Raw genomic sequence first — 26394 nt, forward strand, 5'->3', positions numbered from 1 at the left:
CTGCATGTGATACCTCCAACAATGTACTTTGTCCCTTCTCTTGTGTTCTTGGGTTAAACTGAGGTCTGTATGTAAGCAGCTCTTCAGCGTGTGACAGGAAGACACAGTCCTTTTCAGCAAAGCAAATGCTACTGTGGCAAATCTCATTGATGCACAGCTGGAGCTGCTCTCAGCATTTCTGCTTCAAGAGCAAAAGCAAAGGAGCAGCTCTCTTTTCCTCTCAAGTTAACTCTTAGCTTCCTCAAAAACAAAGAGTATCTATTATCTAGACTGAAATCTAAATTGAGTATCTATATTCAAATACACCTACAAACTTTGGAACATTTTTATGGCCATTAAATCAGGTTTGAATGTTAAACTGTTACATAGACTCACTGCAGTAAGTCTATGTAACAGTTTTCTCCAAATGTGACAAAATCTTATTACTTTAGTTTACTTTTCTGTTCTACCTTTTTCTCTCTCAACATTTGATGGTTTTCTAACACATTTTATCAGCCACTGCCTAGAGTGTGAGCATGAAAGCTAAAAACGATTACACTGACACATCCAGCTGTGATGGGAATTTTTGCTTCCAGCTGACACCTGATGAAAATTTAACTATAAACAGAGGAATTCGCAGCCTGGAATGAAATTTACGTTCACTTTTTCTGGACAAATCTTGTGGGGGGAAAATGATGCCCTTAAATGAATCTGCTTTGTTATATTATGTAGATATAATGTGGCACAAATGCATCACAAAGGGGGACTGCATTTAGTCAGTGAACATTTTCTGTTGATCAACTTAGAAAAAAGTAGTGCAAACTTGAACTTGGAACTAATCAGAACCAAAAAGACCAAAAAGCAGCATTTTACACAACACTGTCTTTCATCTGTTATATGGGAGCTAGCCTTAGGAGGTCACTTTAAGACATTTTTGACATTTATCTTTTGGATGAAGAGATTTTTAGTGACCAATCTTTGGGGGTTCTTTTTTATTGAGCTAAAAAAAAAAGCACAATGTTGTTTCCTCAGCTAGTTCACCTTTTCTGGCAGGAGTTAAACTTAACCTGAACACAAGCAAACGCTAGTTAATCAAAAAGACAACAGTCATGATTAACCTGCAAGTGAACCCTGGTGTGGTTGACTGCAATGGGAATGCAGACAGACAGCTCAATGATATAATTGCCAAGCATTTTACCCTTTAACTCCAGTGTTCAGATTCTTTGGACAACTGTAACTCTTTAATTGTTTACGCAATTAACTTAATTCCAGTCGATTTTGCAGCAGAGAAAAGCAGCATTGTGCTGAAATGCAACACTATACAGTTGGGAAGTGCTAACGCAATCAATGTAATTTAGCTGAGTCAGTTGTGGAGAAAAAACAGCTTTGCGTCGTTATCCATATCTGTGCAAAAGCTGATTGTGTAAATGGTTGAAGAGTTAACAGTATGACAAAAACCATGTGTTATTTAGGTGTCACCAGGAACAACTGGTGTTAAAGGGTTAATCGGGAAAAAAGGCAAAACCGGCAAAAGTGTAAGTAAAAAAATGTTGGAAAATGCAGGTAGAGGTAATGGAAACATCAAGGTTAGGAAATGTCAACAATTTCCAGTCAGTACATTTTTGTCCACTTTGGTGCTTTCACACCATTTATATAGCAAGGCAAGTCAATCTGAGATCTGACAAGAGATTGTGGATAAAACTCTGACAAAGGAACAATTCAGAAGGTGTGGTTGCAAGCCTCCTCCTCCTATAAAAGTTAAAGATCTTCCATCTTCACATCTAGCATTCCCTGAAGCCACCAGCTCCCATTTCTGTTGTCTCAGCTATCTTGACCACTCCCCAAATCGGCCCCTGCCTCCACATACCATTTAACCCCAGTGTAACAACCTAAAACCAGCCCTCCTGACACCAGAAATTCCAAAACAAACAAAACATCTCCCTCACCCCCATAAGGAAGCTGTGATTGTAGGGCGGGATATGTCAGGAAAAGCCGATGAAAACAAGTCTTCATCCTGAGGCCAGATAACCTCTCACTTAAAGAAGGCCAGGCTTATCTGAAAGAGTTTCTCTGAACTCTGAATGGGATGGAAATCGAAGCACAGACTCACACAGACATGAAACCCTCACTATTCTAATTGCAAGAAGACAATGTCATCAGAAAACAGCACAATAAATCTGTTGCCATTTCAGAAGCTTCTCAGATGCAAATTAAGGGTTAAAACCAGGAAAAAATGAGTTTTGGCTTTATCATCAACAGCATTCTTATCATTAAACCCTCACAATGGACTGAGTGAAGTGGAAGTCTCCTGTCTCGATAGGAAAATCCTATCAGAGTCCTGAGGTCTATAATGGAAAAACGTCAATGAGACATGCGTCTCTGAAAGAAGTCCCCTACTCCCCTACAGAAAAAAAACAGTCATAATAATACATGTGCTCATGTGGGTGGAAAAGCTTAAGTGAATACACTTGAATCCACACAGGAAAGTAACATTCTGGAGGAGTATAAGTGGGAGGTCTTGGAAAAATAAAGGTCAAGTGCTTCTTTCAGGAAAAGCCAAGAACAAAAATCCTGACCGCAGCTGTCTGCACAAAGACAAAAAATTAATTTTACATCAGACTTTTCTCCTTTTGATTTTGTATTACCATCATAATTAGTTTCTTTGGGAATTGCCACATGAAACAGTCAATTAGGCTGGTCCAAAGCTTAAAAACTGAATCTATTAATTGATAAGTTAATAGGAAAAAAAAGTAGGTCAGTGGTTTTGATAAAATTAACTGAACAATTTTTTAAGTTTTTCTGGAGATCAAGCAATTAAACTGGCTGAGGTTTTGTCTCATATGATTTTTGGGTTAAAAATAAGACAAAACATCCAATATTTTTTCAATCTTAATGCATTTGACAGGTATATTTTTGATAATTGACTCACTGACCAATCAGCAAAAAGCCAAATTTAACACACTATAACATTCATGTTTATGTCACAAAAGATACAACCATTGCTTAAATATCAGTGTAATTATATTTACTTTCTTCTCAACAAAGATCCTCCACTTTATGCTAAAATGAAAAACGTTTTTTAAACAAAAGATTTTAACTAATTTCTAGTCGTGCTCATCTAAACTTTTAGTTTTGGGAGAAACTCTGAGAAGCTGCCAGCTGACACAAAAAAAGGCCAATAAAGGTAAATTATTTGCACTTAACAGAAACGACCACTGTGGCGGAGGTTCCTCTTATCACGTTTCATCAGGTGCTGTTGGTTCTCAGTTCACATCAGCACTGTGTGGTGTAGGATTTTGACAGTATAGGGGGGAAACCCAACAAAAAGACAGAGAGTCTGAATTTTCTCCAAACCACACAGCCATAATTTCTTTAATGAGGCTTTGGAGAGAATGAGGAGGAAATGAGTGCATGTGTGTGCGCACGCCTGTCCCTGCATGTGTGAGGCGCACACAAGAAAAGAAGGTTGTGAGTAGAAAGAGCGTGGAGACTGAGAGACCAGATGCAGGGAATTTAAAAGGCGGTCCATGGGCGAGAAGGTGAGGGGGAGTTTGTGTGGAGTCTGGGAACAGAGGCTGGTTCTGCATCTCTGCCGCCCGCCTTGGCACAAACACGTCGTAGCCCTTCAAACAGCTCAGCCCAAACAGCCTGGCAGCAAAGCAAAGCGTTTCCACTTAACCATATCAGAGGCAGCCTGGCGCTGCACTAAAAGAGCATTTAGGTCTTAACATTACAACAACAACAAAAATAAAATAAAAGGGTTTGATTCCCTGAGAACAGCAGGAGCAGTCTGGATGAGAAGCAGCTTTATCTGCTGACTGACTTCTGGTTATTATGCACATTAGAGACAAATCTAGACAACCGCAAGTCTTATTTTTGATCAACAAGCACACAAAAGTATATCAGCTGTTTAAATGGGGGGTTAGAGATCAAAAATGATTTGACATGTAAAGCAAATGTGTTCTTGCAAAACAGCCAAGGCCAATCTCTTCAAAGACAGTCCTGCTTCTGCCTCTTTGTTTATGTGCTTAGGCATTTTTACAGTGGGAGGCATTAGTATTCTACAGATACCCTTTGACCTTCATCCCTATGTTTGTGAAAACTGCTGCCCTGATTCTCGTGTTTCCGTTGCACTTTTAAAGTTTTAATGAACGTGTCTCAAAAGCCATTGATTAGAACATCCTCTCTCTCTGTCAGACAATTTCCTTCAGTGCAATAATGTGAGCATTTCTGCCATTTACGCGTTTAAGTGAGTCTGTGATTGAATGAATGTCGGTCACTTCTCTACATCTAAAGGCATTTATAGCCACCCTGGCAGTACAACAGCGCAGATTTCAACCACTCACCTCCGCAAAAACTTCCCAGCAGCGCCTTCTCCTCTCCCCGTCTACCTGCGCCCCTAGTCCTCCATGCGTGGGGAGAATTTAAAAGAAAAAAAGGGAAAGTGTCTCCTGCTTCCACGGCATTTACCTCCCAGCTGCTCCCGATGCAAACAGCGAATAAAACAGTCTAAATCCTGCAAGCACGGATGTGTTTTTGTTTTCTAATCGGGCTTTTTCCCTGGTGCGGGTTCGACGCTGTCCAGAAAACACTGAAGCGAACCTCACTCGATCCAGTTTGTTTGCTGCGCTCCCTCTGAACCACAGCGACCAATCAGAGGCCGAGGATGTCACCAACGGGGCGGGGCTTGTTCATTTTGCAACTCAGACTCGCATGAATAAAGAGGAATGAGCCCCAACTGCTTCCTTGTGGGGGTTGCGGGATGTGTGTACCCTTTGTCTCTTTATTTAAAATAAAGCACACCAAAAAAATCATAATTTGATCTGATTTGATGGGTAAGATCATCTTTATTGGTTTCCTTTCATAAAAGATTTTTTAAATGCACCTAAAATGTAGTTGGAGATTTTGGGCTAAGGGCAGCAAAAACTCGACCTTCTCAATGTCTTATCAGAATAAAATGTGTGTTTTTCTTCTTTATTTATTTATTTTTTATTTTTTATAAAACCCACATAGATTTTCTTTAAAACATGGTACACATTTATCAGCAGAAATAAAATAAAAAAAGTCATTAAAAGTGTTAATATTTGTATGTATGTATGTATGTATGTATGTATGTATGTATGTATGTATGTATGTATGTATATATATATATATATATTTGTCAGTTTTATTCAGAATAAAATTTGTCACATATAGTGAAATATTTCATGTAATTTACCTAAAAACATTCTTTGACTTGTTGTTGATGTCATTTTAGACTTGTTTTACTGCATCACATCAATACTAATTTCTTTGTTCCTTTAATTGAGGTAATCTTTAATGACACATTCCAATGAAATTTGTGTTTTTGTTGTTTTTGACATGTTCTTGTGGCATTTTTCAGACAATGAAGGATGAATATTAAGAAAATTCATCTTCAAATTACATTTCTGAATATTTCTTCATTTCAAATTGTTGTGAATCAGTTGGCCAAAAAAAAAAATAGTTTGAAAAATATTGTATTTATGATACAGAAAATTAGCTGGGTGGGCTACAAGCTCCCTGCTCCGACAACAGCAACAGTGAGGTATAGTGGGGGCGGAGTTCCTCAGGGCCAACGGTCTCGCCCACAACTCAGAGGCGAATTTCTAATAAACTCCTGGCACTCTGCAGAAACCATGTCAGAGAAAACAACGTTTTGAATTGTTTCATTTTCATTCAAAACAAAACTTATCTTAGTCCTTTTTAGGACATTTTATCTCAAACAACCTATTTTAAGTTAAAAAAAACATTTAAAGAGTTAAAATTACTTTTTTTATTAAATAAAGTAGTTCGTTACCCTCTTTATTCTGATATAAATCATTTCTTGCTTGCTCAGATTATCTGTAATTATGCATCCTCACAACAAGGAATTCTTTCTGTTTATCACTCCAATCTTTTGGCCTCAGGTGTTTTTTTTCCCTTTAAGTTCCTCTCCCTAGAAATCAAGCAGAAGATAAATTGAATTATGTGGAAGGGAACGACAAGAGACCAACAGATCCCTTTTTAGAAACCGTGAACAGCATGAATTACAGGTGCTGTCACTTGAGGCTGAGAGGGGGAAAAAAACATGTTGGTGGACATATGAAGCGTGGCTCATCTTTGAGTGCTCCTGCCAGCATAATTGCCCCCCCATAAGTGGATGTGTTTTTCTGCTGAATCCATACAAATCCAATTCAGGGGGTCTGAAAATGTCTTGTCCTCTTCAATTCATCAGTGCTGCATCATCAGAGGAAGGGATTTATAAATGAATCTTTGATATGATTAATCATGCAGGGACAGTTTGGAGATTTTAATCTGGTCACTGAATTGACTGAACATCAACTTGATTTCTGGAGTAAATAAACATTGGTGCCAACAATTAAATACATTTTCCACCATAAACAGTTGTGTTTTTTTCTTGTTGCTGTCTAATCAAAGTAAGTAAATTATGTTTAATTGCAGCACAGCAGGAACAATTGTGATCTGACAGAAAAACATGTTTAGTATCCCAATTTACAAAATAAAAGATATTTTTTCATAGAGAAAAACTATTTTCACCCATTAGGTGTTACCAAAGAATTAAGAGTAAAACCATGTCCACACCGCCCTCGGCAATGCGCATTCAAGCTGCAACTTCCAATGAAAAGTCTATGTAAACGCACATAAACCTGTGTTTCGGGCTTCCGTGTTCAAAACTCTCCCGTTCATATGTGGCTTCCTAAGTTTCTACAACCGTGTTTAGGTTCCCGTTGAACTTTGACCAATCAGAGACTCAGATTTGGTAGTGACGTATGGATGGCGTTCCTTTTCATTTGTGGTAGGTCCAACGGTTAGAAAATTGGTCTTAAAGGACAAATTAAAAAATGCAGTTTGTGCTCCGCTAGAATTATATCACAAGTATTTCATAAATCAGACTAGAGCTGTGAAGGAAAAAGTCTGGAGCAAAATTTATGGGATGTGCTCCACTTCAGCATTTCGCTCCAAGCCTCTTCCGAAGGTAGTCGGCAGACATGCGCAAGTAAACATCAGCAAACAAATAATAATCAGAAGCCCCTCCCTGCTTGTCTAATGTAAACACCATGGGCTATATTTGTGTTGAAGGACACGCGTTTAGCATGTTTTTGAATGCATGTCAAATGCCTGGTATAGCATTTAGGTTAACAATGAATATTTGAGGAGACCAAAAGTATTTAAAAGAAAACATTGAATTTTTTTGTTACTTTATGTTCTAAACATCATAAAAAGACCGTTGCCAGAACAGTTCCCCTCATTTCTCTTTGTGATGTAGTTTGAAATGGTACAAAAAATGCTTTTCTCCTCGCATTGAAAGAAAATCAATGTGTTCAGAAAACACATAAATCAGATGTGGACTCGGGCTCCTTAACATGTGAGCTAAAAAACAAAGGCACAAGTGAAAACAGTGAAAAAATAAAGTGCTTAGTAACACGGTTTTCAAAAATTAAACAAGGAGTGGAACATGCTTGACTCCTTAACTTAAAGCTAATACACTTCAGTTCACACCCCCTTGTCTTCCTCACTCCTCAGCTGTTGGAAAACTTGGCCTCTAATTACGGTTTTTATAAGCAACCCCTAACCAGCAACTATATTTTCACATGAGCACTGCGAAGGAAACATCAGGCACACCAACACACAGGACCACAGATGTCCACAGATCTAAAGCTAGAAGTTGTTAGTTAACAAGACGGTCGATTGAAAGTGACTGTCCGGATAATCTGCAGTTTAGCTTCTCTGCGGTTCACTGAAACACAACACAGTTATCACAAAAATTGGTCGATAAATTAACATTATTGTACTGACAAGAAAGAATATCTTTATTCTAAATGTGTTGAAAGAATATAGTGGCCTATTCCTTTATAAATAGTTACGTACATTTTCGGAGAAAAAAACAAACAAATCCCTTTTCCTGGCAGTTTGTCTCATTAAACTCACTCTGACACCACTCATAACATCAACTACATTAAGTTTGCTTGTTTTCCTTCTGCATGCGTGTGTTTTCTCCAGGCACTCCGGCTTCCTCTCACAGCTCAAGATATGGATCACAGGTCATTTGGTCTAAATTGCCCCTAGGTGTGTGATTGTGTGCCCCTGGAATGGCCAGCCATCCATCCAGGGTGTAGCCCGCCTTCGCCCAACATTGGGTGGGACAGTATCTCTCCATGACCCAAATGAGGACTGAATGGGGGGATTAATAACAACAATGAGAAGTAGCAAAATGTATTTTTCATTTCTAATTTTATTTTTTTGCTTCTGGAGTTATACTAAGTCCTTCAATTAATAATACTTAAATTGCTTAAACTGCTTTCTGGCACTTGGTTATTTTCCATTTCCTTTTTTGTTTAAACTTCTCGTCTTTATACTTTGCCTGCAACTCTGATTGTGATCTTATCGAAGAAAACTGTTTTGAAAAATCTGTTTAACAGAATGGCAAAAGGGTTATCAGTACTGAAAGGAACGTGTGCGTTTCTGCATCGGGTTTCCAATGGTGTGTAGGTCGACTGATTGTTTGGCTGAGACCAAGGTCACGGAGCCAGATGCAGTTCACCAGGTCGCCTGTGGATGGCTTGTTGGACATCTTTTACTTTTGTGGCCCTATTTCACCCACATTCAAAGGAAATAATATCTTTAGACATCTTTGGCAAATTCTTCAATAATAAAAGGTTAACCAAGTCCAGTTGAATGCTTTTTTTAATCTACCACTTTACACTTAAAAAGAAAAGTTTGTGTAAGCTGTTGTTTTTAACAGAATGGTGCAACATTTGCTATACTACCAAAGAACCTACTGATGTTCTGTTCTCGGCCCTGCTTGTAAAGAAGATCCTAGTATGTCCACCTAGAGAAGGGGTCCCCAAATCCATGCCTCGAGGGCCGGTGTCCTGCTGGTTTTCCAGGATCCCTGTCCTGCTGATTACCTGCATCAGGTGTGTTTAGCCAATAAGGAACTTCAATGGCAGGTTGGTTGGAAAACATGTAGGACACTGGCCCTCGAGCCCTGGGTTTGGAGACCCCTGATCTAGAATTTACCGAAACAGAGACCATGTCCTTCTCTCCAAACGATGTTGCTCAGACTTGTTGATCCATAAAGCCCAATCACATCCAGTGCCTCAAAGAATTCAGTCCAAATCTCATGTACTTCCCACGGCTTTTATGAGCTTTAGCTCCATCTCCATTTCCGGTACAGAAACCCATCTCCTCCCGTGCCAAAATCCCATATACAGTGTGTTATGGACAAAACTGTGGGGGATGCAATCCTCTTTTGGTGAGACTATCAATGGCAGAACACATCTCAAATTTAAAACAATCATGCGGCTGGATGAGCCTCTTAAAAGGAAACCAAAGAGCAAAGAAATAGAAAAGCTAAAAGCTCCACAAAGAGCTGATGAAGATCTCATAAACTCTTCTTTAGAAATCTTTGTACTTCTGATCAAGAAATCTTGTCCTGACAGTGATAGAGAAAAAACCTTTTTGGGGGGCTGTCATTGACTCCAAGCAAGTGGAAACAACTTCCACAACTTTACAGCAGGGTATCCAGGTTCCTTTAGAATTTAGTGGTTTTGTAAATTCTTCTCAAAGCACAACACAAACTGAATTAGAAAAGCATTGTGTTACAAGCAGCACAACTCAACAGGCTCCTTGTTTTGTTCAATTAAAAATTTCTATTTTCTTTACAAGTGGAACCAGCTGTTGGGAGGGGGGGGTCTAAACTTTCTATCATGTTATTTCTCCCTGAAGAGACCTGGGTGGTCTGTCACGGTTCATGCTCGGCACAGGTTTACCTCGCTGTGAAGAGGATCCAAACCACTGGGTGTAAACCTCACATGCTGTGCCACAGCACACTGCCATGGTATCCTCCAGGGAACTGCACTGAAAATCTTAGCAGGGCGACAAAACTGAATTTATAGGTAAACTACATATAGCATACATCTGTGATCAACTAACTGAGAGAAGTTCATGCGTGAATATGAATTCTTCTCAGACAGAATTCTGATTTTGTCCCAGGTGGCTAAGTGAATTGTTAGGGTTTCACAAAAGATGGTGTTTTTCTTTTAGTTCCTCCTTGCATCCTTTCTCCTTACTTTTAGAGGAAGCTGCAGCCCGTGATGATTGCTGAAGTCTTTTGGCTGAAGTAGGTCAGTGGAGCCAACTGTCAGAAGCAGGCAGACAGAGATGTGGGGCAGCAATGAGCCAGCTACAGTGGTCTCCCTCGGGTCACAGCTTTCCCCATGCAAAGAGCGATCACTGACGTGCAAACTAGATATGCATTTGCGTTTTTGTCCTTATTCTGTAAGTAACATCTGTGGTCATACAGTGGAGGTGAGTGTGTGTGCGCTGTCAGATAAGTTGGTAAGGTTATCCCGATCAGTAGCAGTAGAGCAGGTCTTGCAAATGAGGCGGGTTCAGATCACTTTCCTGTTGATATCTGTATTGCCTCATACTTTCTGGCACAAGATGTGCATTTTACAGAAAAACTGACATAAAAACTGCTTAACTTGAGTCACAAAAACATACAGATCTAGCAAACAGTAAAAATCGCTGACCTAACAATTGACTCTTTCATCTGCAACAAAGCGAGCAATTATTATATTTTTATTTTAAAAAAAGTCTTAAAATGTCTATATAAGTCAAATTTAAAGAGAGAGTAATATACAAAATTAGAATACTTTGTCCTGTATGATAGTAATTAAGTTTGCCAAAAAATGAGTTTGCCTCAATTCGGGAGCAAGTACATGCAAAAGGATTTTGAAAGAGTTAAGGGTAAGACATTCAGCTGTAGGTTGTTGTTGCTTTTGTGGAGCAAGACTGATCCTGTGCTTAGATAGGCACCTCGTGTGCTCAGATTCTGTTTCATTTGCTGCACAGGGCAAGTTCAGACAAGAGCCCAAGAGAGAAATGGATTTGTGAAATCCAACCTGGCTTCTCGTCTTTCAGTCTCCTCCTGGAGCTCTGTGCATCAGCCTGCTGCCTCGTGTGGTACGCGTGTGATCCAAGATCTCTCGATCTCTTACGCCCTCTGGTCAAGAGCTGAGCACTTGTAGTGTAGATGTGAAAAGGATTTCCCCTTTGTTGTGATGAAAGTCCTCTGATGAGCAGGTAAATCATGATGAAAGACATTTTTGTAGTTGTAGATTAAATTTTTTATGTGAACTTTGAAGACAAATTCCCAATAAACAAAAGCTTTTCTTCAAAATCTTCTAAGAAGATGACTGAACTGACAGAAGTGCTGCCACTTGTTACAACTGAAATTCTCAAACTGTGGGAATTCACTGCCTTTGGTCCTTAAAGACCAACTCTGATCATCTTTTAAGCTGCTTTAAAGGCATTCCCAGTGATATTTTAATTATGATTATGCAATTTTTGGACAAAATGAACAAAACCTGCAGAGCATCAGTAATTCATTAAAAAAATTCACCTCTGAGTTGGGGGCGGAACTGAACTTTGCATTTTTGTCTTCCACCATCAGAAAAATGGCTCAAAAACATGTTAAAAACACCAAAAACATCATTTTCAGTGGAGTAGTCTTGTTGCACAGGTACTGTGTCAAGTTCTGATTTCTGTTTATTTTTTTAAATATCAGAAGTTGTTTCAGGTTTGCACTTCTGCCTTGAGGTAAAGTGAAAAGCTAGGGCTTTGGAAAGCAAAGGTGAAATTGCATTTGGGTTACTCATAGGCATTGGTTTATGCCACTGTGCAAACTACCGCTTTCAGAACACATGTTCCTACACACATTAAAGTCTCTTAGGTCTTAATGGTTAACCAAGACAAATATGTGAAAAATTCACATTAAATTTACTGTCATGTCAATTACTTCAAGAAGCATCATATGCATTTACATCCCCTTTAGTAACCTGTTTTGTTTTTTTAAACCCGGGTGCTGGAAAAATCAGCTTATGAGTTTACATGGATGGAAACAATCTGGTTTCTACAACCTCAAATGAACATCAGAACATGGAACACCTCAGGAAACTGTGGTTTTACTCTCAGCACACCCTCTGTACTGAACCATGACAAAAACACAACAGAGATTTGAGAGCAGCACACAGCTATTTATATTCACGGTCTGTTTATCTCAAGTCCTGATACGCAGCTTCAACTATAAATGGATCCCTTTATTTCTTCTAGGTGAACGTTTTTGTTGCCGGCCAGACTGTCCATAGCCCATTTTTTGCCTGTATGTAAGGCAAGAGTCAGTGTTGACAAAGTGTTATTATGCAATTGAATTAAAAATAGCTCTGTCTTGTTTCACTCTTACAGGACAAATTTACTATTTGCTTGTCTGGGGAACTGTGCCATGGTTCACTCCTGTAGAAAGACCAACCATTCTATAGCTGAGGGCAAATGTAAAGCCATCACAGCAAAGATGAGGGGTCTTCAAAAATACGTAAACAAATCTAGTGTCTACAAACTCGTGTCAGGGATTTAGAAAAATCTGGTTTAAGAAGCAGATTTGAGATGAAGCACTTTCACCTCTGATTTGAAGCTGGTTCAAAACTTAAAGTAAGTGAAGCCAGTGGACCTCAGAAAGTGACAGCTCAGAAGCCCATGTTCAACAGTACACTGTAGAAGTAAACCAAACCTAAGGTGTTACATATCTTGGCAATCCAGTCTAATTACAAAAAGTAAGTCGGACTGTCGTGATTTGATGGCGCCAGTAAACACACCCCATGTTCTTTATCACAGACAACTCCAAGAAAAGATAAGCAAATAATAGCTATTGAGCTCAACAATGAGTGGTTTTATCTTAAACTAATGGCCCCTGGAGGAATGGTAACACATCCTATTGCACAAGGAATGGGAAGAACAGAAGGCATTCCCGCATGAAAGCAGATAAGCTTCTCCAGAAGGCCCAGGACAAACTGTATTAGAAACAGAAGGAGAGGTGCAGCAGAAAGCATTCAAATCAAAAGCAATGGGAGTTTTTCCATTGTGACTCTCAGAATTTCAGGTGTAACTTATGCAGTCTTGATGCATCTTGAAAGTCTAGAAGTGTTTCTAATAACCACTCACAGCTGAAAGCAGCTCTGTGTATTTCTGATCTGACCCAATTATTCAAACACATGGTTTATTTTAACATCAAACATCAACCTGCCGGTTCAACTCTGGCGCCGTCTTACTTAGCTATATTTTTTACTTTCATTGAAGCCCCAATGCTGCTGCTATCCTGTGGGACACCCCACTCAAGAGCTTTTGCAAACAATTTTAAACCGAGTCAGCCACTCCAGTGAGGATTTAAGAGTTATAGAAGTAAGTGTGATCAATTTGGCCTCACTGAAGCTCTTGTGTACTTGATCTTTTTTATACAATCACTGAACTTTGCGAAACGTGTGTCAAAAGGTTGATTGTGCATGTGTGTGGCAAAGCTGTGATGTAAAGGGAATAAAGCCCAGCTGTGTCTGTGAAGGCCCATGCAAAAGCACCTAATTGGTTCCTTTCAGCTTACAGTCGAGCTGTTCATGAAAGGTTGGGGTTCACAGAGAGGTGAGTGCAATTGTTTTTCTTATGGCTCCATTCATAAAAATAACTTCTTTTAAATCCAGAGTTCTTCAAAAATAAAGACAGTGCTGTCTGAAAATGCTGTAAATTGTTTCATGCATTGTAACAAGTAGATGTGGCAATTTGTCACAAAAACCTTGCAAAATTAGAACATTTATCTTAAAGAACCACTCCAACCCTCTTTTGGTTTTGATCTTTTAATTATATTTATGCCATTTATAGACACAATTTTAAAACATCTGTGTCATTTTTTAGGACATGGTTTCTGCAGAGCGCAAGTAGTTCATGAGAATTTCCCTTTGCAGGGAAATGAGGTGCTTGCCCTCATCTCTCCCATCATCCCTTCATTTACATGCTGTCCTGCTAGCTTATAGCTCCTCACACCCTCACAACATAACATTACCGGTGCAACAACAATGGAGAGCAACATTGGAGCTATCCAGCCGTACGGTTCTGAGCCAGATCCCAGATTGGACGAGAAAAACGAAGACGTACATGGATCTATTTATCTACAAGTGGATGCATCAGAATGAAGCAGGGAGCAGGGGGCTTGTGGCCCACAGTTGTAGGTTCTGAGTTACATTTACAAGCTTCATCCAACTGCATTTTTTGTCTGCTCCTGATTCACAATGATTTAAACAAATAATAATAATAATAATACTCAGAAATGCAATTTATACTATACTTGTCCTCCATCATGAGAAAAATGCTTCAAGAACATGTTAAAAACAGCACTTTCATTGGTGTGGGTCTTGAAAGGAACAATTTTTGGCTTAACTTGAATTATTGTTGGTTTTCCTTCAAAGAAATGAAATAATTTTTTTGCCCATCTTCAGACTGTTCTTCCTCTGGTTTTTCTCAGTAAAAGCACAAATTCTGCACATGATCATAAATAATCTCTGGTATGTGTTCTGTTTTTGATGTTGCAAACACTGATATAACTTGTCAGATCCTAAGTTCTTCAAAGAAAGAACTGGAGTTCAGCTCAAACCCTTTTTATATTTAAACGATAAAATGTCACAAGACATCCTTGGAGCCTCTTGGTTGGTTATGTAATCTGTATTGAAGTCAAAGTAGGTGTGAACAAAAAAAAAAGAAAAAGGCAAGGTGAGAAAATGCTGTGTCTAGCTCTGTGAGGGCCAGAAAAATGAGGTAACCCCTTAAGACTTAACTAAACTCAACACAGCAGTAGAAGTGTGAAAAGTAACCCACCATCCATTTTACAACTTTTTGTTTCAGACAATTTAGTACTGAAAGGAAATAGCTCTCAGTCAGCAGCTAGGTCAGTGCCATTGAGGCTATTCTTGTCACGTCTCCTAATTGCTTTATTAGCTCTATAGTGGCAGAGAGACCTCAGCACAGAACTACTTGAAAGAACAGCAAATAGAAAAAAAACATCTACACATATGGAAGTGTGTGCTTTGAGTAGCTGTTTCAAGTAGAAACCTGGAGCTTCTGATGATCTGATTCACATTGGGCATTTATTAAGGGTTTCAAGATTAAGGATAAAATCATAAAGTGCTGATTAATAACATTAAGTAGAAAGAAATGAAAGAGCTGAAAAGTCATGGTATGATAATGTCAAGCTGAGGTCATCCGTAGGAAGTCTTGCTCCTCATTAGTGGATAATCTGGTAAAACAAGAGTGTGAAAGGAGCAAACACTTTGCACAAACACGTTTATGATTTTTGAGCATAAATGTAGATAGTCACGCTGAGTGATGCTCTCAAAATCAGAGATGTTCACAAGACTAATTATTTTCTAAAAGTTTTGACAAATTGAGTTGCAAATTAACTGAAATGCAAATGGATGATATAATAAATCAAGAAAATAAATCCTTAATTTATTTTAAAAAAAAAAGAAAAAACGTTATTATATTAAGTCAGAAGATAATTTTCTCAAGTCTTGCACGCATCCACAAAACTCTGATGTAATGTTTATCACCAGAAAGAAATATTCACCATAACACAAGATTATTTCCATGTTTTGCTGATCAGAAATGGGGTCTTGGATTTAAACCTCACCTGTAGAGACTTAAAACTCGGCTTGAGGCTCGACCTCTAAGACCTTTGTGATTTCTAGGTTTAGGGACTTGTGAACAGTTTTCATTTGTTTATTCTTCTTTTTAATTCCCACACATCGCTGTAGGAGCAAACAAAAAGGCCTTTTTGAAAAACATTTACTGTTGTTTCATCTGCAGGAATGAGAACAAGACATTAGTTTTACATATAAGTTTTGAATTAATTTTAAAATGATGGTCAAACGTTTGACACTTGACTGGAAACAGTGGCCAAAGGGGCTTTTTGACCTTTTTTTTTTACATTTTAATAAACAAGATCAGATCCATCACCTAACACTCCAGAATAAGTTGTAAAGATGGTTTCTTTGTTCAGTCCTAATGGTGATGAAAGTCGTCGTTCAGAACCAAGTAGGCCAAGGCTGATAAATCTGCATTCAAACGCAACAAGACTCAAACCGTTAAACATAAAATGCAAAACACAGAATAAATTACACCACTAATCCAACAAGCTAATTAGAACAGAACATGCAAGTGGTTCAATTCTGCAAAATTCACCCATGTCTATGAATAAACCCACTGATGCTTGCTGGCCAGCCTCTACGTGAATCAGTGAGCTGTGATTGGCTGTGTCGCTGCAGAGAGTCATCTGGCTGCTTGCTTCTGGCTGAGTTTTTAGCAGCAGAGAATATCTGTGAAAATGGGGTCAGTGGGTACATTAACAAACACAAGACATTAAACATCTAGGACTGCCTTCTTGACTGTCAAATTCAGATCATGTGAGCTGTAGTAGAGCTCAAAAATGCCCCAATATTTTAGTCTGTGCTCACATCTCAAATGTGCATAAAGCATGTCCAGCTCTGCTTTTGTGAGCGTGTGTGGCAAATGTTGAAAATAGCTTTGTACATTTTTGGAAGAATAATTCACACCTAAGAGAATCTGTATAATTAGCTCAAAATGAGTGTAATAAACCACCGCCCTCTGGGATACGTTTTGGTGAAACTCAGGAGGGGAGAGAATGCACAAGACTTTGAGGGACAGCTCTGCACCTCCGAGGTTTTATTGCCAAAAACTAAATGAGAAATTTAGCAGCAGCAAGATTAAGACGGAATGCAGATTTGAGCAGCTATATAAAAGAAAGAAACGTAACTAAAGGCGTTGGAGTTCCTGAAGCTCTCTTTCATTTTCATACAGAAAAGGAGAATGGTGTAAAATATTCCTAAAATCATTCTGTTGCAGCTGCAACATGTCAGTTTAAAGGAACCACTAGGGGGCACTGTGGAGCAGTGGACACTGACATTACCTGTACCTGTGCAACCAGACCTGCTAGCATAAAAAACAGATAAATAAAAAAAAACAAAGCAACAGCATACTAATATTATTACAGAGCTGAATGGGTTTTATTTAGGCTCTAACTACATAACACTGACCGTTGCCTTGGGGATGGGGGGAACGGGGTTTATTAAAAGACAAGTGCATTATTTGACGAATAAAGTGCGAAACCTAAATTAAAATAAAGATAAAACATAAAAACAGAACAATGATATATTCTCACTTTTTACTTTCTCTCAATTACAGGTTGTGACCATAGCTGGCCCTGAAACACTAACAAAAGTTTAACCTCAAGTGGTGCATAATGTTTGGTTTGAAACATCTGCCTGTTATACAAGAACACCCACACTGCAAAAGCCTTCTCTGCTTTCCAAGAAGAGAGAAAGTGTAAAAACAAACCTGTAATACAAACACTGCAATAGAGAGCTGGAGACAAAAGCATGAAGAATTTATGGTTCTAGGTCACCAGAATTGGTGTTTTATGGCATTATACATATTACTAACGCTCCATTTTTAACTGTTTCCTTGTAGCATCTTTGATTATTAGATATTATTCAACCATGTGAAAGTGAACCCCACCCACACAGCTGAGGAGATTCCCTTGAGTCAACCTAAAACTGCTCTTTTTTGTTTTACACCATCTTAACCTCATTCTCAACCCGCAGTTGCAAACCAACCAACATGACCAGCTTGAACTCCCACTGCAGCTGCAAGCCCACCAGTAAAGCTTCACCCACTTCCAGCACTCCACAGCTGACCCTTGGCATTCCTACCGTCTTCAAAGAAGACGTCCTCCGCTTCCTCGCGCATCATTTCATCCAGGTCATCCTCTGCAATGTTGGCCATAGCCATTACTCCTCCTCTTCTCGTCTCTCCAACGTCTCCCTTTGCAGACAAATATGTGCCTCAGAGAGTGACTCGGCTGTAAATCAACTCCAGTCCGGCCAACTTGCTCCAGGCGACAGTCCGATCACCAGCAGGCTCCTCACACGAGTGGGAGACAACTGGGACTGAGCTCTAGCTGTCGCGCACGGCAGTGCTCGCGTCAGGTGAAGCGTGCGTCTGTGTGGATGGGAAAGAGTAACCCCAGCGACCTTCACTGGGTTTCAGCAACAACCCTGATTGCCTAACATCCTGTGCAAAGCTGAAGTGAGAGCAAACTGTTCGAAGAGCACTTGTATGAGTAAGTGTGCGCATGTGTGTGTGAGTGACTACAGTACGGGGAGGGTCGGTGGTGTGTGCATTCGTGTCCAAATGCGGAATATGGCTCTCTACAGTGAGTCAGCTTGAGCGCCTGCTGATTAACAGGAATAATTGGCTTCTGTTCGTGAGCCAGCAGGGACACGGAAAACGGTGTGAACGTCTGTTCCTTTTGGGTGTGTACATGACATGTTTGATGACACAAGAAGCTGCCATTGGCTACCAGTGCCATATAGTTCCCTATATGCAGTACAACTTAGAATGGTCATAACAGAGCTGATAATGTCTTGTCATGTAGTGTCGCTGAAAAACTTCCAAGGCTACATTCACACTGCCTTCAGCAACGGGCGCTTAAACGCCCACTTCCAGTGAAAAGTCTACGTAAACGCGTGTGAATGCACATTTCGGGGTTCCGCGTTCGAAACTCTCACAAGTTACACAAGTTTCTGTGACCGTTTTTGGGCTCCATATACAAAACACGCAGCCATTGAATGCATGTTTGAAGATAAACCAGGTCAAACTTTGACCAATCAGGGATTCGGATTTGGTAGTGACGTATGAATGGCGTCCCTTATGATTCACAGAAGTGTCAGCCCGTTTGAAAATTGATCATAGAGGAAAACAGGCAACAGAACTAAAAGACCTTGTGGAAGAATGTCTGCCCTGAATGTCATGAGTTCAAATCCAGGGCTGATCCATACTAAAGACTTTAGAAATGGGATCCAATGCCTCCTTGCTTGACTGACAATCAGCATTAAGGAGCGATGGGGGGTAAGGCAGGGGTTGACCACCAAATGAGTCCTATGTCTGCAGCTCACCACTCCCCCAGAAGATGGGTCAAATGAGGAGAACAGTGGGAGACGGGTAATTAGACTTTAACTCTAAGTTTGTGCCTGGCTGCAATTCTATGTCACAAAGTCTTTGGCATATCAGAATAGAAAAACCTGGAGCAAAGACTTACTTTGACATTTCACACCAAGCAACTGTAGGTAGCGGACGTGCACTAGGAAACAGAAGCAACATTTAAAAAAGAAGAAGAAGGCCCTCCCTGACTTTCCAGTGTGAACACTATGGGCTATACGTTCAAGAATGGAGGGTCCCATGCTGGAACCACAGACTCTAACCTTCTCAATAAAACAGATTGAGGATCCTTTCACATTGGACTGTTTGAGCCTAATTACAATTTGTTTTACAGCTTTCCTGAACTCCGACGGGAGTTTTTGAGCCGGTGAACTCTAGGCTGCCTTTTGTTTACAAGTGAACTTTGGTGCGGTTCATCATTTGGGTAAAAACAAGCAGACTGTCCAGCGACCCAATGAGAGGGACCAAAGAAAAGATGTGTGGTGAAGGGCCACAGATTAACAAGCCCCTTCAATAGGTTTTAAAAAAATCCTTACCCCACCGACAGATTTTCTTTAAATAAGCAAAAAAATCTACCCATGGGGTGAGAAAAATGGTCAAGAATTGTCATTTAGAGAAAAAAAATCTATCTAGTCACTAAGACATGTTTTCTCAAACTAAGATTGTTTTGCTATTGAAACGCTTTCTTGATAAGATTATTTTTCTTGAAAGAAAGTCTTTGAAAGAAGGTCTTTCGTACATCTTGAGATTCCGTGTTTGCAGTGTAAGCAAAAACACAAAAAAGAAAAAAGCTTAAATCTCAAGAAAACAAATATCGTAGAAGTTGGAAAAAGACTTCTCAGTAAAAATGGTGTAGCATAAAACCAAAGACATTTATCAATATTTGACAATCACAGATTAGTTGGAATATCCAAGGTTTTTCTTCTTCTTCTATTTCTTTATCATATAAGATAATGAATTGAATTCCAGTCTGGGCTGGTGTCCTGCTGAGTTTTGCCCTCAAGGGAAAGTCCTCAATAGGACCCATCCATAATCCCATAAGAATATGTTTTGGATTTTCAAATTTGGAAGAATTTGTTATTCAAAAACTCAGCTATTGAGGACAACCTTACATTCCTAAAGGGATTTCAGACTGAGGGAGGAGGACATCTCTAACTCTGCTACACCGTAAAGTCTCACTATCCTTAAAAAACTTCAACCATTTTTTAAGGAGTTTTTCCTTTCCGCGAAGGAGGGTTTAAGGGCAGGGATGCCAAGTTTAGTTCAGTCGATTTAGTTAGTTCAGTTTCTAATTTACCAGTACCCATTGAATTTTATGACTTCATGATCCTTATGATTTTATGTTTACTATACAATTACCGGTATGAAACCCTGTTGAGATGATTATTGTTCTAATATTGGGCTATATAAATAAAATTGAATTGAACTGAACTATTATCAGTTACTGCAAAAGTAATATTACCAGCAATAAACCCGTCTGTAGGAGATTATCACAGAAATCAGTTTATTCAGGCTCAGTATATGATATTTATTATCAAAATCTTAAAAGTGGAGATTTAGGACATCCACTGTGCATTTAAGGGTGTTTAAAACCTAGAAACTCATGTTATTTCACTTTGAAGGAAAAAGTGTGATTTTTGTGCTAAATTTTACATTTATTTCTATGGATCCTTTCTGCTGCGTTACACACATTATCAGATGTTTGATGAATTGTGAATTTAGTAGTCTTCATCTTGAATACATAAATATCTTCTTCAAGTTCCATTCTAAATGATTAAGCAGCTGCTGAGATCTCTTGTCAGGACCATAGAGGTATCCCTTACTCTTGGACATTCAGAGGGACAGCTGAGAGCATTTGGCAAATGTTATCTTTCAAATGGAAATACCAGTTTACATGGCAGCTGGCTTCAAGACAATTTTGCTGGTTTGTCTGGTTTGTCATTTACTCTTTAAATAAGAAATGTGGTGCAGATATTTAGCAATTTCTTCATAGGAACTAGAATGTTTTGAAATATGTCAGGATAAATAACATTACTATAGATTTTTTTTGTTGTTGCTACTTTGTGGTTTGTAAAATCTTTAAATTAGCTTTATTGTCCTTATGACTTTTTATTTTAGAGAAAAAAAACATACAATTTACAGTTTTGATGAACAAGTATTTTTAAATTGTTTATCTTTCCTGTTTGATGAGATATTTCTTGACACGTTTTCATTTTAGCCCATATTTGCTTAGATGTTTTTTTTAAAGATATTTCAATTTGGCTGTTGGTTTTTTTAACATGTTCTTGTGGCATTTTTCCGATGATGGAGGACATACAGAAAATGAAACTTAAAATTTCATTTCGGAGTATTTTTTTATTCAAATTGTTTGGGGCAGACTAATAAAAATGCCGTTTGTTACGTTGAAAATATGCTGAGCGGGCCACAAGCTCCCTGCTCTGCTCTGCAACAGGGAGAGGAAGGAGCGACGGGGTTTCTACGTGCCAATAGTCCCATCCACAACTATGAGTCACATTTCTAATGAACTACCTCTACTCTGCAGAAACTATGTCCTATGTCGGGTTTTTAAATCATAATTAAAAGACCTGGGAACACTTTTATAATAGATCAAAATATAATCAGAGTGGGACTGTAAAGAAATTGACAGAAGATTTAGGTTTTAACAAAATCCCACTTCCTGTCAACGCTCTTGCTGACCCTTTTTAGACAAACGAATTTCAAACCAAAATTTTGTCTTAAGACCAAGTTGGTCTTAAGACAGTTTATGATCACTTTTCCTTCCTCTCAACCTGCTGTCTCAATATAAGGCTAGAGCTCAAGGGGGAAAATAATTGGAATCAATTTACAATGAAGCAAATCTAGACAAGGCAGCAAACCAAAAACAACAACAGGTGTTTTGTGTCCTGACTGAGTATGAAAAATCATAAATTTTTAAAGACGCTTTCTTCTATTGACTGTGATTATTAAAACTGGCACATCATTTTTACGAGTATTTCTGAGTCTGCATATTTATCTATCCTTGACTGCAGTCGAAACCAAGTCCACTGCACTTAAAATACTCACAACACTCAGGTATCCCTTCATTCTTTCTATTTGCAATTGTGATGACATGATAGGAGGAACTAAAGGAAAACAAATGCTGAGTGGCAACAAGAAATCCCAGACAAATCTGAAATTAGTTAGTACAAGAAATTAGTATTGCAGAATAAAACTGCATCAAAGATTGCCTTGCATTTAAAAATAAATGCCTTTTGCAAGTTTAGCTTTGAAAAGAAATAATAGACTATTTTTCATTTTCAGACTAGTCTGTTGATGGTAATGGAGGAGACACTGGTGCTTGGAAAACAGCCTTTAAGGAGATAAATCAGAAACACAATGACACATGCAAAGCAAAGTCTACTATCTTATGCAGCTTCATCCCACTCCCATCTGTGCACTGTTATAACCATCTCATGTTCTGTTGAATACCTCATGAGTCATGCGCGAAGCAAGTTTTTGTTGAAACCCGTTTATGTGCTTTGCTCCAACAGTAATGCATCTATTTTTCAAATAAAATCTCAATATTGCTCTTTTTCCCCCTCTAACCCTGAACTACCTTTCCAGGCTCCTGTTTGCCATTTCTGTTGTTCTTATTTCCTCTGGAATGAACTTTATGCTTCGGGATACAAACATACCCAGACACTTGTACTTCCATCAAACAAAACTGAGCATTCTCCCATGTTGCCACAAAAAAACACGCTCCTCACAAATACATGTTTGTTCCTCTGACACTGCGGCAAGCACAATCAGACCCTCTTGGTACAATAGTGTTGTTAAAATGTGGCGAAACAATAGCACTCTTTGGTGTCTGAACCAAGCCAGATGATGAGTATCCCGTGGGGATGAACGGGCGGCTTTTGCCTCCAACGCTTCCACTCCACTGACCCTGAAAATAAGCATCTGTACGCTGCCTGTTGATGTGGCCTTGACCATTGCTTATTTGCATAGAGATGGTCATTTGTTAGCATCCAGACTCATTCTGTGTCGTGAAAGGTGTGTGTAAGGCCAGAGAACAGGGGAAAGGATCATTTCAAAAACAGATTATTCAACATAACGCACCAAAATGACTGCCATTGTGCTTTACTTAGCACTACGGTACGCAACTGCCATAAAACATTTTTTTTCTGGAGGTCACCTCTCTCTTGTGGCTGCAGTGACTCATCAAATGTACAAACGTTTTTCTAGGCTTTTTTAGACGATAAAATGTGAACAATAAATCTATTTTCCCTTTCTTTTAAATGGCTCTACAATCGTGAGAAATGCCTGTTTGGGGGATGAGCAGCAAAGCTGTGAACATGGGTTCTGACTTTGTGGTCAGTTTATGTCTGTTTTGAAAAGCTGTGTGCAACATTTGACAGGTGTAAATCAGGGCTGCGTAGTGAATTGGTTGGAAGATGAGTTTCTGCAAACCAAATAATTTCTTTGAATCATCCTACTGAAGGTTTTTGGAAGGTGGACGTCAGATAGAGGCTGGGATGTCCCTCGCCCGTTTGGCAGAACAATTAAGCCATTTTCTGCCCAGATAGTTTTGATCTGACTTCACTCTACTATATATGGACTCTCAAAATTGCCTTTCACTGTCAGACCCGCTATTACCACATCTAGGACATAAGGAGGAACCTTATGCTGAGCACTGACTCCAGCTCCCTATAGCAGTGGAGTTGTAAGGTGGAGAAGATGCATGGATGTAGTGTCATCTTTTGGTGGCTAAAGTATGATGAGGGTTGGAATCTCCCCTCACTTGAAATCAGCGGTTCACGTCAAAACTGGCAGGTCTGTTGGACAAACTGATCAAAACTCCACAAGCTACAGAGAATCCTCTTTGTTAAAGAAACCTTCAGACTTTAAAGATCCGATCCACCACTAAATGGACAGCTAGTGTAGTTTGTGAGACAAAAGGTGTTTTCAAGCTCAAAACCAGGATGCCAAATTTTAAGGTGTGAACTCTCACCTTTGCTCCTTTTACCTTTAAAAAAAAGGTCCAAGCAGTTCATATACTCTAAACTCAGGATCACAAATATAAATGCCTAAATAACAAAGGATGTTGCTGTAAAATCAGAAGCCAGATGATAAAATCCTGATAAAATGATTCTTTCAAGAACTTGTGTACGTTTTTCCTGCAACACCATGTAACCCCCCCCACAAATGTGTCAAACACGAGGAGATGGAAGCGTTTCATGTCCACAGCTTTAATTCAGGCAGGCTTTTTTTTTTAATGACACAACATTTTTCTCCCTCTTCCATCATTCCTGCTCAGCCCCCTCCACCCTGTTTCTCTGCTTTTTCAGAAGGACAGCAGAACGGGATGGTTGTGAAAGGGTGACTGGTTGCCCGGGAAACAATAAAGAGGGCATTGCGTATAAAATCCAATTTGCCATGGCACTCTCTGACTCATTGGAGGAGCACATGTTCAAGTTTCTTTGTTTGTTTGTGTCGCATGTTTCCTCCTCAAATCTTTAATGGAAGACACCAACAAACTACAGCCTGCCCAGACATCCTTGTGGATGTTGACTCACATTTGTTTCATCCATGGACAGCAAGTTTAGACAACTGCAAAGAAAATAATCAAATGATGGACATTATTGGAACAATTTGGTCTTTGGTCAAATTAAATATATTTTTAGTGTTTTTTTTACTTGTTTTTGTCTTGTTTTTGGTCACACCTGACAAACAAAATAAAAACACCATAAGTTAGAGAAAAAAACGGTATTACTCAAGCCATAAGCCAAACTGTAAAATAATTTTTTAGTATAAAAGTCAATTTTGTAGCATCCATTCCTACATATTCAGAGATACTAAACAAAAAAAAAACCTGTGAAGGTTTGGTTGAAGGATGAAGCGTGGTGATTTGAATGAGCCAAGAAAAAATGGCTTAAAAAGTAAAATAGAACAAACAGTGAATACCTACTGTATGCATATCTCTTAGTCTTCATGTGGTGGTATGTCTTGGCTCTGCGATGCATCTCACCAAAAGGCAGCTCTAGGCCAAAACCTCCTTTAATGCTGTCACCCTTTTTATTATTTCTGAGCTCTCTGGCTGTCTCTCCCTGCTGCTATTGTATTCCTCTGTCTTTCCTTCACAATTGGATCCTTTTCTCTTGTTCAGTCCCTCATCCTTTGCTTTTCTAATTCCGTTCCAGAGTGCACAGAGGGCATCAGACAATGACTGTGATACAGCCACCACTCGGCAGCTGTGCAGGCTGTCACGGCAGAGACAGTAGCACCAATGTGGCAGCCTGCTGCTGCCGCCGCCGACGCCACCACCGGGTACACCTGGAAGAGGTTGATGGCACACATGTAAGCATTTCTAAATTGAATTTGCTTTTCAGTTATTTATCTTAGCATTTTACAGATATTCTCATCTACATCATGCAGGAAGTTCTCAAAATGATTCCGCACTAAATTTGAACTATTATTTACAAATCTACATCACATCCCTATATAATTTTGAAATAATTACAACCCAGCATTCTGCTTTTCATCAGCAGCTGCAAACATAAACCCACATTTACACGCTGTGGGAATCAAATCACACCACATGTCTAACTGTTAATGAAACGCAGCAGCAAGCAGGTCATTCGACATTTCATAATCCTTCACTATATTTGACAAGGGGGCATCCAAGCAGCAGATGGGGAGATTTTGCAGCAGGGTGGGGCAACCAGGGCGGCAATGTCTCAAAGAAAAGCCACAGCTTCCTCTCCCACGCTGCCCATTTCATCACTATTTGTGGCCAACACCTGCTGGATGCACAAATAGGGGAAGTCAGTTTTACAACTCAGAAAAATAAATGAAGCGATAAGTTAACAGCCAAAGCTGCAGCTCTGAGCAGCTTGGTGTAGCAGTAAAGTTTGTCTCCATCAGTAGAGAAGTACTGTTAGCAAGCACAGGTGGGATACATTGACTAGTTTTGGCAAACTTCACCAAAAAAAAAAAAACATCTGCAGGGAGGAGCTCAATGTTCTGAGAAGCAGGGTGGAGATGTGGAAGGAAGGTTGAGCAATAGTGTGTAAAACAACAAAAATTCCCTTTTATAGCATCTCTGAATGCACAAGCGCTTTATCTCCTATACATGTATGCAGGATGGAGGGGGGTGAAAGGAACACTTGACACATGATGTCCTTCTGCTCTGGTTATTACAGAAGCTGCTGGAGGAGACCTTCCATCTGATCATCAAGCGTGAGGATGTCGAAAAGATCCTGAAACTCCAGAGTGATGACATCTTTGACCACAAGCCATTCTTTCCTTGTTTCAGTTAAAAAAATCATCGCTGAACTAAAAATAACGCATAATAAATCATGAAACAACTACTTTTTGTCATAGATTTTTCTCAAAAACCAAAACATTTACCATTTTATTACTACAAGACTCTACCTGAAAAGAGACTAAAACACTCTCACTGAGGAATCCAGATTTTTCTGTCCGGTTCATCAGCATTTGAATGATTTTTTTTCTCCC

The 26394-nt window shown here is 39.2% G+C and overlaps 1 protein-coding gene and 1 long non-coding RNA gene across 5 annotated transcripts in view; one reads left to right on the forward strand and one right to left on the reverse strand.

Annotated features, from left to right (window-relative positions):
* ripor2 (RHO family interacting cell polarization regulator 2) overlaps nt 1–24966 on the reverse strand; it is a 61172-nt gene extending 36206 nt beyond the window's left edge. For 2 of the 4 annotated variants that reach the window (XM_011481282.3, XM_004074377.4), the window contains exon 1: nt 17610–17956. In XM_011481282.3, coding sequence (XP_011479584.1) covers nt 17610–17688 — 79 coding nt within the window. In that variant the 5' untranslated portion in view covers nt 17689–17956. Of the gene's footprint in view, nt 1–4325; nt 4597–17609; nt 17957–24844 lie in introns of those variants that run through there. The other 2 variants (XM_020707345.2, XM_011481281.3) reach the window with 2 other exon arrangements.
* LOC105355140 lies at nt 17906–26240 on the forward strand. The gene is made up of 3 exons (XR_909626.2): nt 17906–18019; nt 25077–25233; nt 26079–26240. It is a non-coding gene; the product is annotated as an uncharacterized LOC105355140 (long non-coding RNA).
* The last annotated feature ends 154 nt before the right edge of the window (nt 26241–26394 follow it).

This window comes from Oryzias latipes, chromosome 11, assembly GCF_002234675.1.
Source record: "Oryzias latipes chromosome 11, ASM223467v1".
NCBI classification, from domain to species: domain Eukaryota; kingdom Metazoa; phylum Chordata; class Actinopteri; order Beloniformes; family Adrianichthyidae; genus Oryzias; species Oryzias latipes.